Here is a 12,636-nt window from a genome sequence, read left to right as displayed (position 1 = left end):
AAAAGATTTTGAGTGATCGGAGCGTGAACATGCAGGAGGGTGAAAGGCAGGCAAGGGATAGAGTGAATTGGAACGATGTGGTATACCGGAGTCGACGTGCTGTCAATGGATTGAACCAGGGCATGTGAAGCGTCTAGGGTAAACCATGGAAAGTTCTGTGGGGCCTGGATGTGGAAAGGGAGCTGTGGTTTCAGTGCATTATTACATGACAGCAAGAGACTGAGTATGAACGAATGGGGCCTTTGTTGTCTTTTCCTAGCGCTACTTCGCACACATGAGGGGGGAGGGGGTAGTTATTTCATGTGTGGTGAGGTGGCGAAGGGAATGAATAAAGGCAGACAGTATGAATTATGTACATGTGTATATATGTATATGTCTGTGTGTGTATATATATGTATACGTTGAGATGTATAGGTATGTATATTTGCATGTGTGGACATGTATGTATTTACATGTGTATGTTGGTGGGTTGGGCCATTCTTTTGTCTGTTTCCTTGCACTACCTCGCTAACGCCAGATACAGCGACAAAGCAAAATAAATAAATACTATTTCTTTATTAATGTATTTTACTTTGTCGCTGTCTCCCGCGTTAGCGAGGCAGCACATGGAAACAGACGAAAGAAAGGCCCAACCCACCCTCATGCACATGTATAGACATGCATGTCCACACACACAAATATACATACCTATACATCTCAATGTATACACATACATACACACACAGACATATACATATATACACATGTACATAAATCATACTTTTTCTTTTTTCTTTCATACTATTTGCCATTTCCCGCGATAGCGAGGTAGCGTTAAGAACAGAGGACTGGGTCTTTGAGGGAATATCCTCACCTGGCCCTCTTCTCTGTTCCTTCTTTTGGGGAAAAAAAAAAAAAAAAAAAAAAACGAGAGGGGAGGATTTCCAGCCTCCCACTCCCTTCCCTTTTAGTCGCCTTCTACGACACGCAGGGAATACGTGGGAAGTATTCTTTCTCCCCTATCCCCAGGGAATATCCCACTGAAATCCCACTGAACATAATAATCTTGCTCTTATTCACATTTACTCTCAGCTTTCTTCTTTCACACACTTTACCAAACTCAGTCACCAGCTTCTGCAGTTTCTCACCCAAGTCAGCCAACAGTGCTGTATCATCCGCGAATATATATACATATTCATAATTGCTTGCCCTACAGGAAACAGCATCACTACCCCCTGTTTCAGCAAGGTAGCACCAGGAAAACAAACAAAAAAGGCCACATCCATTAACACTCAGTCTCTATATATTATTATACAATGCTGGATCACCAATTCCTGATCAATAACTGGCTTTTGTAATTATACAACTCACCTGACGAAATGATCTGCACCTCCAAGAGCCAAAAAGTGTCCTCCATGACTAAAAGATGCACAAATAAGTTGGGCATTACCAGGACGAACTCTCTCATTGACTTTTAATGGTTTGGTGCTGAAACATACATAAGAAAACATTACCAAAATTCAAGTGACAAAAAAATTTTTGTAAAGACAGAAAACCACTCATTTCATGCAATCTCCATTATGTATCTAATAATCTACTCAACAATTCTCACAATAATTTGCAAGTTTGAAGATTTTCTTCAAATGCTTTGGTTAGCATGAGCTTTCAATCACTCTATCTATATAACTCTGGTCTTCTTTGAAGTACCTTATCTATATATTCAAGACTATTTCTACTCAACATTTTCAGTACATAATATTTCAAATTTAACATTCAATACCTTTCTCTTCCTTTAAAAAGATAATCTTACTAAAACAACATTTTTGACAAACTACCTCCTCTTAACTATTCCAACTATGTCAACGGTCATAATCTCTCTTCCTTAAACTTTCTACATATCTCTATTTCATTCCTGACATATAACTTTAGTATATCTTCTATCACATTTTCATTCAACAAACAGACTTTTAATCTGCAAACACTTCAAGGAGTTATTTCAATATCCCTATCGATGTTCAAAGGAGCCACGATAATTCACAAATTCAAATTCACATTAACAGATTTGCGGTGCCTCTATTATGCCTCTTTTTTCTTTATTTTAGCAAAACTTTCATTATTTGCAGTTCCTGCTCCTGTCTAAAAGGGACTCTTATTGCATCCTCAGCCTACGATTTACATTTGGTATTTTCCATTACCAAAGTCAAGGAAATCTCATAAGCTAGTGTCTCGATACAGAGTGACAACATCAATACCTACAGGATAAGGCTCCGCACCAACTACACCAATACCTGAAGAACAAGGCTCCTTGTTTCCCCATCAGTTTCTAAGGAACAAGGCTTCTTATCTCTACCATCAGATCAGTACCAAAGGGACAATGCTCCTCACAGATACCAGTAACAAGGAGCATGGCTCCTCATCTTCTGAACCAGGGCCTACGGAACAAGGCTCCTAGCCTCCACCAACAATACCTGAGGAACAAGACTTCTCGCTTCTCCCACAACTGACAAGCAACATGGATCTTTGCTTCTCCCAAATGTAAAGATAAACAAGGCCCCTCACCTCCCCCACCTGTGCTTGAGAAACAAGACTCCTCAGCTCCCCAACAAGCACCTAAGGAACAAAGCTACTTGTCTCCCCCAACAGTATATGAGGAACAAAGCTCCTCATCTGCCCCACCAATATCTGTGAAATAAGGCTCCACACATCCCTTGCCAGTAACTGTAGAACAAAGCTCCTTGCCTCCCTCTTTATGGTTTAGCAGTAATGACATGCTGTAAGGACCTAAATTTCACAAACAAATCATTTGCAGGATTTCTTTCTGAAATGTATGATTATACACTGGAGGGGAAAGTATAGGGCTAAACTACCAGAGATTTTGTGACAGTAGATTCATTATTTGCCAATCATATCACATGAGTTGAACATTTATTCATTTCTCCTTTACCAAGTTCATTTATTGCATTTGTTGATGCATTATGTCCGATGTTCAGTGTTTACTAAAGTTGTTTTGGAGCATTTTAAGCATATCTTTTGGCACCTAGAACTTAATGGACTACTTGCACTTAAATCAATTAACTACAACTCGTGATTTGATCATTCGCATTGGCTTCTGATACCTTACCTGTGAATTATCGTGACTCCTCTGTATGCAGATGTCGCCTTTTCCTTTCTCAGACATTTTTTCACTCAGTTTCCTACAAAGTATGTATCAATCCCAATACAGTAACAAAGAAACTCTGACTAAATTAAGATAAAATATGTACATAAAAGTGACACTTACTCAAATCTTATTTCACCAGCTTTTCGTATGTACGTCCAGAAAGCTACACAACCGTCACCACCAGTTGAGACTAAAACTCCTTCATTGTCAGGAGCAGGACAGAACTGCAAGGCTGTTATCATTCCTGTGTGGCTCATTAACACAGCAATCTGTAATCAAGTCGATTCAAGACTAATAAGGAAATCTCAACAGGAATTCATTTAAAAGCATGAAATGAAAAAGTACAAAGCCTGAAATATGAAACCTATTTCTCTGTCTTTGGCTAAGCTCCATAAACAATTCAGAGAATGCTGCTAGACTTACAATGGGTTAGAATCCTCTAACCACCTAAGAACACAGGCAGAATTCTTACTAATTTCACCCCTAACCCTAACACACCCCTTTGGCAACCAACCAACTGGCGGCCTTAGATAGTTGCTCATTACATTGGTAAATCTCATCTACTAAGAGCCACCTGGACTATAATGTCATCATCACACTCAAGTTGCTGCACACCTCTGATTTTTGCAGACTGCTGGTGTCCACCTCAGGCAGACCACTGCTGGAATCAAGAAATAGCTTTTTTTTAAAATGGAATGAAGGAAAAACAACTTTTGTGGAGTTCTGCCTTCGGCAGAGAAATGGTTTTCACACTTCAAAAACAACAGTTCTTTACCATGGTATTAGGCCTATAAGTGAATAAGCACAACCACTTGATGAGATGGGCTTACAAGAAACTACAAAGGCAGAAAGAACAACATGGACAGCTGCCTCTGACAGCGTGGGGTCCATGCAGCATTAACATCTCCTCCAAGAAGGGACCCTAAGTACCACACAAGGGAGACCAACAATATCTAGACTAATGGGGTCCATGTAGCATTAACATCTCCTCCAAGAAGGGACCCTAAGTACCACACAAGGGAGACCAACAATATCTAGACTAAGTTAATGTCTAATGAAGATGTTATACAAATGCCAAAGACCTCCCCTACTTAACTCCTTGAGGGCAAAGATTATTGAGACACCGAGGGTAAAGACTACTTCCTTGACATCACAGGTTATAGATGATAGACTATGTTGTGCAAGTAAGATCAGCCTCTTAATCCAACTGGAAATTCTCATTACAAAATAAAATTTCAGGGGGCTTGGAAGAACAAATAAATGTTCTTGAAAGTCCATTAGGGGAATCAATGAATCTATCTATATCTCTGATGTCTGTTCCAACTGGAACTCCCTCAAGGGGGCGGCCACAGCAGCAGTCTCCATCACTGGTGAACTCCAATGCCGTTTCTTTGCAACTAAATTCATGAGTGCATTCACTGGATATAATGGACAACATTCCTATGGGAAAAAGTTCTAGAATTCAATAAGTCATTTTAATTCCTAATCTAAACAGTTTTAAGTTTGGCAAGCAACTCTGGATTTGGGTCAATCTAATCTTAAAAGGTGATTTTCAAAGTAAAAAGACTTTATGTCTACATACATGAATTTCACTGTTCTTCTTCCTGGATCCAAAGCTTATAAGAAAATAAATTCTTAAAGAAACTGCCCACAAGGCTGTATGGGCTTCATAACTGTCCGAGACAGGCTTTCACCCACATGGGCTGTGATTAGAAACCAACTAGTTTTCACAAAAGGATCTGAACAGTCTCTCCCACACATGGTCAAATAAATTAATACATCACAATAAAAAAATTCTTGAAGGGCATAAAGATGCATTAGTGTTGTTGACCTTGTCATTCTAATATAAGAGACTGGAGTAGAATGGTAAACATAAGGCTTATATCAAATTCATTTTGTCATACTTCTAGACAGACAAGACAGGTTGGATGAATGAATACTTTGCATAAGACTATATGTGGGATGTTACCTCAACAGAACATCTTTATATTTGTCTGAGTAAATCCTAGACAGAAGATTCCAAGACCTAAAATTAAAAGCTGGGTTCATCCTGGTACATGATGTCAGTGAAAAATTCCCAGGGGTCAAGCAGGGAACCAGCAAATCTAAAGCAGTTTCTTGCTCTTGCTCCTGGGCTGCTTTTCCTACTAAAAGGCTGCTTATATAATTAAATCCAGAAAACTACTTTTTCTGAAAATAACCCTTACAAAAATTACAAAGAAAAGATAAATTTGTAACAATGCACTGACTAACAACTCCACAATGAAAAAATGGGAAGACACAGGTCAGAAGCAACATGCTGGTTTCAGTGGAAAAAAGGAATACTTATAGATTCACTATACAGTTGAGAATCCACTCAAAGGCAACTAAACCTATCATCATCTCAGAAATCAAAGTCCTTGTCATCAGTCGGGTATCAGCCCAACATTGTCCATCAATTCTAAATAGGAGAGAGAATAGCATAATCCTTTATTCACAAGAAGAGAACTTCACTAATACTGATCACTGTGAACTAAGTTCCCTGACCAGGATCCTAATGATCTGACAGGAAGGTAAGGAACCATCAGTTCCTTTCTACTGATATGCTATGGAATTTAGTTACCTGCCACACCTTCTATTATGAGACTTTCAGAAGAAAGATAGTCATAGTTATGAAATAGACTGGACTGTCCAAACAATAAGTGAAAATAGAAGAGCTCTACAGGTTACAGAAGTTACTATAATGTACCAGTGCATATATTTCCAACAGGTCCAATTATATATCCTTATATGCATTCCTATGAAAATATTTTCTGATCCAGAACTTACTAAAACAACGCTTTTTAACCTAACAAAAATACTTTTATGCATAAATATGAACACTATGAACAACAAGACAGGTAATTAAAACAACTAGACAGGCAATTAAAAATAATTTACTAAAATGAAAATATCTATATCTATTATACTTTGTCGCTGTCTCCTGCGTTAGTGAGGCAGCACAAGGAAACAGACGAGAGAATGGCCCAACCCACCCACATACACATATATATACATACACGTCTACATACGCTCATATACATATCTATACATCTCAACGTATTTACATATATATATATACATACACAGACATATACATATATACTCATGTACACAATTCACACTGTCTGCCCTTATTCATTCCCGTCGCCACCCCACCACACATGAAATAACAACCCCCTCCCCCGCATGTGCACGAGGTAGCGCTAGGAAAAGACAACAAAGGCCACATTCGTTCACACTTAGTCTCTAGCTGCCATGTATAGTGCACCAAAACCACAGCTCCCTTTCCACATCCAGGCCCCACAAAACTTTCCATGGTTTACCCCAGACACTTCACATGCCCTGCTTCAATCCATTGACAGCATGTCGACCCTGGTATACCACATCGTTCCAATTCACTCTATTCCTTGCACGGTTTTCACCCTCCTGCATGTTCAGGCCCTGATCACTCAAAATCTTTTTCACTCCATCTTTCCACCTTCAATTTGGTCTCCCACTTCTCCTCATTCCCTCCACCTCTGGTACATATATCCTCTTGGTCAATCTTTCCTCACTCATTCTCTCCATGTGACCCAACAATTTCAAAACACCCTCTTTTGCTCTCTCAACCACACTCTTTTTATTACCACACATCTCTCTTACCCTTTCATTACTTACTCGATCAAACCACCTCACACCACATACTGTCCTCAAACATCTCATTTCCAGCACATTCGCTCTCCTCCACACAACTCTATCGATAATCCATGCCTTGCAACCATATAACTTTGTTGGAACCACTATTCCTTCAAACATACACATTTTTGCTTTCCAAGATAACATTCTTGACTTCCACACATTCTTCAACGCTCCCAGAACTTTCGCCCCATGATTCACTTCATGATTCACCCTATGATTCACTTCTGCTTCCATGGTTCCATCTGCTGCCAAATCCACTCCCAGATATCTAAAACACTTCACTTCCTCCAGTTTCTCTCCATTCAAACTTACCTCCCAATTGACTTGTCCCTCAACCCTACTGTGCCTAATAACCTTGCTATTATTCACATTTACTCTCAACTTTCTTCTTTCACACACTTCAACAAACTCAGTCACCAGCTTCTGCAGTTTCTCACCCGAATCAGCCACCAGTGCTGTATCATCAGCAAATAACAACTGACTCACTTCCCAAGCTCTCTCATCCACAACAGACTGCATACTTACACCTCTTTCCAAAACTCTTGCACTCACCTCCCTAACAACCCCATCCATAAACAAATTAAACAACCATGGACACATCACACACCCCTGCCACAAACCTACATTCACTGAGAACCAATCACTTTCCTCTCTTCCTACATGTACACATGACTTACATCCTCGATAAAAACTTTTCACTGCTTCTAACAACTTGCCTCCCACACCATATATTCTTAATACCTTCCACAGAGCATCTCTATCAACTCTATCATATGCCTTCTCCAGATCCATAAATGCTACAAACAAATCCATTTGCTTTTCTAAGTATTTCTCACATACATTCTTCAAAGCAAACACCTGATCCACACATCCTCTACTACTTCTAGAAAACCACACTGCTCTTCCCCAATCTCATGCTCTGTACATGCCTTCACCCTCTCAATCAATACCCTCCCATATAATTTCCCAGGTATACTCAACAAACTTATACCTCTGTAATTTGAGCACTCACTTTTATCCCCTTTGCCTTTGTACAATGGCACTATGCAAACATTCCTCCAATCCTCATGCATCTCACCATGAGTCATACACACATTAAATAACCTTACCAACTAGTCAACAATACAGTCACCCCCCTTTTTTAATAAATTACACTGCAATACCATCCAAACACGCTGCCTTTCCGACTTTCATCTTCCACAAAGCTTCCACTACCTCTTCTCTGTTTACCAAATCATTCTCCCTAACCCTCTCACTTTGCACACCACCTTGACCAAAACATCCTATATCTACCACTCTATCATCAAACACATTTAACAAACCTTCAAAATACTCACTCCATCTCCTTCTCACATCACCACTACTTGTTATCACCTCCCCATTAGCCCCCTTCACTGATGTTCCCATTTGTTCCCTTGTCTTACGCACTTTATTTACCTCCTTCCAAAACATCTTTTTATTCTCCCTAAAATTTGATGATACTCTCTCACCCCAACTCTCATTTGCCTTCTTTTTCACCTCTTGCACCTTTCTCTTGACCTCCTGCCTCTTTCTTTTATACATCTCCCAATCATTTGCATTTTTCCCTGCAAAAATCATCCAAATGCCTCTCTCTTTAACTAATAATCTTACTTCTTCATCCTACCACTCACTACCCTTTCTAATCTGCCCACCTCCCATGCTTCTCATGCCACAAGCATCTTTTGCGCAAGCCATCACTGCTTCCCTAAATACATCCCATTCCTCCCCCACTCCCCTTACCTCCTTTGTTCTCACCTTTTTCCATTCTGTACTCAGTCTCTCCTGGTACTTCCTCACACAAGTCTCCTTCTCAAGCTCACTTACTCTCACCACTCTCTTCACCCCAACATTCTCTCTTCTTTTCTGAAAACCTCTACAAATCTTCACCTTCGCCTCCACAAGATAATGATCAGACATCCTTCCAGTTGCACCTCTCAGCATATTAACATGTAAAAGTCTCTCTTTCGCACGCCTATCAATTAACACATAATCTAATAAAGCTCTCTGGCTATCTCCCCTACTTACATACGTATACTCATGTATATCTCTCTTTTTAAACCAGGTACAAATTACATAATGTGATGTTATGGTGAGGTGCTGCGGAAGGGTGAAGTTACTGGGAGGTTAAGAGAGGGGCAATACAAACAACTGCATCCCTATGGATCATTGACATAAATGAGATGATGTTCCCTTTGGTTGAAAGCAGAAATCTAATTCAAACTGCTGAGCTCATTTTCACTTCTCAATGTAGAGCTCTTTGTACTAGTTGACTACATTCTCAGTCAATCTTGACACTTTTAGACTGCACTGAAGACAGAGACCATTGTGGGATATAATTTCAATAGCATTCTCAAGACTTGAAGAAATCAGCCAACTGAATTACAGTCAGCAACATGGGGTGGGTGGAGCTTCTAAACTCCTCCCCTACAGCAGCTCTTATGATAGCACTGTCAATTTTTCATTGGTTACCTCCTCATCAATTAAGTGGAGCAACTCAACAATGACTTTTCAAACTCCCTATGGCCAACATCATAAGCTAAGCTAAATATGTCTTCCTGAATGGTTTGCAGCTAAGCTAACAATATCTTTCTTAAAGGTTTGTAAGCTGTCCATTACAGACATACCTCTGAAGCTGTACACACATTCTGACCAGATCTTCCACAAACTATACATAGTTTTCTTTTTCACATCCTTTCAGGAACCTGAGGTTTTTAGCAGTAGGAAAAAAGTTCTAACATAGTACCTACGAAGAGATTCTGCCATAATGACTGGGCTAACACAAGGCACTCAATGCCATTAGGTGGCAATTACACCTTGATCTGTAGGCTGGAGAAAATGGTGTTCCTAAAAATGTGAGCAGAGATAATCTTAATGCACTGGGTGACTTGGAGCATTATTTAAGTTTAATAATGTTCTACTGACAAGGTTCTTACTGCAAAAGTATTCCTTGATGTTTGGGGAAAAAGTAAGTAAAAGAACAAAACTGGAAAATACTTAATATTACCAAAGTCTTGTTCATAACTCTAAGACTCTGGGAACGGTATACTAAAACAGACTCCAACTTTAAACCTCTTGCAGCGTCACCATCCAGAATAAGTTTTGGCCACTTAAATCTAAAGACTAGCACAGAGTTTTTCCAGTGAAATAACATTTGTTTCAGGCACATACCTCTAGAATAAGCTAATTTCATCAACATTATATACCTACTGAGATGTCAAATCACCAGCTTCAGGAATCTGAATTAATTCAGCAGGATATTCTTTTGCAGCAAAACTGTCAACACTTGCAGCTTGCCTATCTGTCCTAATGTTATGAAGCCCTTGTCATTTCTTTGATTTCCCCATCTGTTCTGACATTGTGAAGCCTTTGTTACTTCTTTTTACAGATCTCAAACCATTCCCTCCTAACACCACAGGATTCTGCCTGATAGCCTTCTCCTTGCTCACTCCTCAATTCACAAACCTCAACCTTGCCTTCTCTTACATTATCAAGAACTATTACAGTGGTTCCAACCCTCAATCCAGATACACATTATGCATTCCACTGAATCACTCTTGTGCACCTACATATTTATAACATGCTTCAAATGTCCTTATTCTCTCATTGTTTTGCTTAACAATTCCTCCTGCAGAGATCTAGATCTGAAGCCTTTGCTATGTTGCCAATTTTTTTTTTACCAGTCCCCATGTACCTTAAAACCTAAAATGATGACTTAGTGGGTTCTGTTACCAACATGAATAATGCTATGTCCATTGCACTTGCTGTCACTTTCTAAACATACTCAAAGCAGATACAGGCTGCAAACCACATGAAAAATTGTTGGGGTGTAGATTCTGAACTATAATAGTGATGCCAAGAAAAACAGTAGTCAGGTATGTGTTCTACAGCAGTATAAAATGCTCGCATGAATACACAATGTATCATACATTCATTAAAGAATCTAATTTACAATTGAAACAAAAGTGAACCAAACTAGACAAACTGAAATGCACAAAACTTATGAAGAAATCAAAATCATACCATGGCAAATCAAATCAACATACTGCACTACAAGGTATGACAATACAGTATTTTTAAAGCATCAACAATAAAAGGAATCCAAAAAAAAGGTCTCAATCTTGGGCTTGTTGCTATTCTTTGTGCACGTAAACAATTTGTCTGACAAAGTGAAGTTGTACCTTAACATGTTTGCATATGATGCCAAAGTCATGAGTGAAATACAGAATGATGATGTTTGCAGTATCCTACATGATGATCTGGTCAGCTAAATGGATGATTAATTTAGTCCAATTAAGTGTAAGAAGATGAGGATGAGTAATCATTACCTAAAGAAAAATATCATATTTTGTGGCTTATAAGACAAACTGGCATATAAGATGTACCCCTATTTCTGAGGAAAGTTTTGGAAAAACTATTTTAGTATATTCCATCATACATATATTCACCTTTACTGTTATCACTAATATGGTTTAAGAAAACATAGTCACACCAATCTTCCAATCTTAAAGTGACCTTTAGGGGAAAATAAATTCTCAACTCTCCTTTCAAATGTGAACATTTCAAAGATCCCCTACCAAGACTGTTTTCTCACACCTTTTCAATTTTCAATTTTTTTCCCCCTTCATTCTCTAATCATGCTTTCCAAGACATCTCGCTGGTACTCAGTTACCATACCCTTTTGCATAACATATCATCTTTAGTTTATTTTTCATTGTGTAAGTACATCTTTGCTTTGCAGCCACTAGTAATGTAAATTTCTGTGTTAATAAGCTAGAAATAATATGGATGGCAGAAGTGTGTGAGGAGGGAAGAGAGTTGGGGAACATTTCTGAAACTTCTGTTTACTTTCTCGTTACTCAGCAATTGAATCATCAACTTGATATTCTACTTGTCCAGTATGTGGTCAGATAGCCTGTGACATTTTAGTTCAGGGTGAATTCTATATGTCAATGGCATTCAAGAAATTATAATCATGAATCATAATCATTCGATTCAATTCCACATTTTTTGAGCAATCATAATCATTTGAATAGATTCCATATTTTTTGAGGAATCAAAATTGTAACTGATTCCATTAATTGGGGGAGGAATCATAATGGTAATCATGGACTTGCAAGGTGATCATATCACAAACTTGCACGGTAATCACAATTAATTGTAACTGCCCAATTGTAGTTTTGTTAGCATCACCTGCAGATGGCAGAAAACATTACACAGTTCTCATCCTTCCCTTAATGATTTTAAATGTATTTCAAATCTAGATACTACACAAAAGCTACTCATAATAGTACTACTGTTTGATAACTGGTAAAATAAGAAAGGTAGGTGGGAGGTTAAAGAGTGCTGAGAAAGTGGATTCAATCATGCATCGTGAGTTCACTCAGGCCTTTTGGCTCCTGTGGTTTTGTTATTGGAAGTTTATGATAATTTCAGGTGTTTTGCAATAATATATGTCAAATGCTAAATCAAAGAAACAAAAACTTGAAACAGTATACTTCTAGGTTCATTTGGGGAGTGCATCAAACAACAGGCCTATCTCTCATGTCAAAAAGTGCCATCCCTTTCCCAATGATATTCTTTATTTTAGTGTATGAGACAAGGTAAATTTTGAATGCCTTTTCTTTCCTTAAATGCACCTCATATGCCACAAGAATCTGTTTGTCACTAAGGCTTCAAGGAAATTGTGATAGAGGCAAACTGTCTCCTGACAAATGTAAGAGTCACATTCAAGTATATGTCCACAAACATACAATCTCTCCTTGTCACACATAAATTTC

At 38.6% G+C, this 12,636-nt stretch overlaps 1 protein-coding gene across 4 annotated transcripts in view; it reads right to left on the bottom strand.

The window, feature by feature from the left end:
• Positions 1–12,636, bottom strand: part of BRWD3 (bromodomain and WD repeat-containing protein) — a 385,638-nt gene that overhangs the window by 316,007 nt on the left and 56,995 nt on the right. For all 4 annotated transcript variants that reach the window (XM_071688832.1, XM_071688831.1, XM_071688833.1 and 1 more), the window contains 2 exons: positions 3,260–3,408; positions 1,351–1,467 (listed from right to left, as the gene is read on the bottom strand). In XM_071688832.1, the coding sequence (XP_071544933.1) occupies positions 1,351–1,467; positions 3,260–3,408 (266 nt within the window). The remainder of the gene's footprint in view (positions 1–1,350; positions 1,468–3,259; positions 3,409–12,636) is intronic.

This window comes from Panulirus ornatus, chromosome 46 (assembly GCF_036320965.1).
Source record: "Panulirus ornatus isolate Po-2019 chromosome 46, ASM3632096v1, whole genome shotgun sequence".
NCBI lineage: Eukaryota > Metazoa > Arthropoda > Malacostraca > Decapoda > Palinuridae > Panulirus > Panulirus ornatus.
The sequence above is the reverse complement of the archived record's forward strand: the minus strand, read 5'-3'. Positions and strand labels throughout refer to the sequence as shown.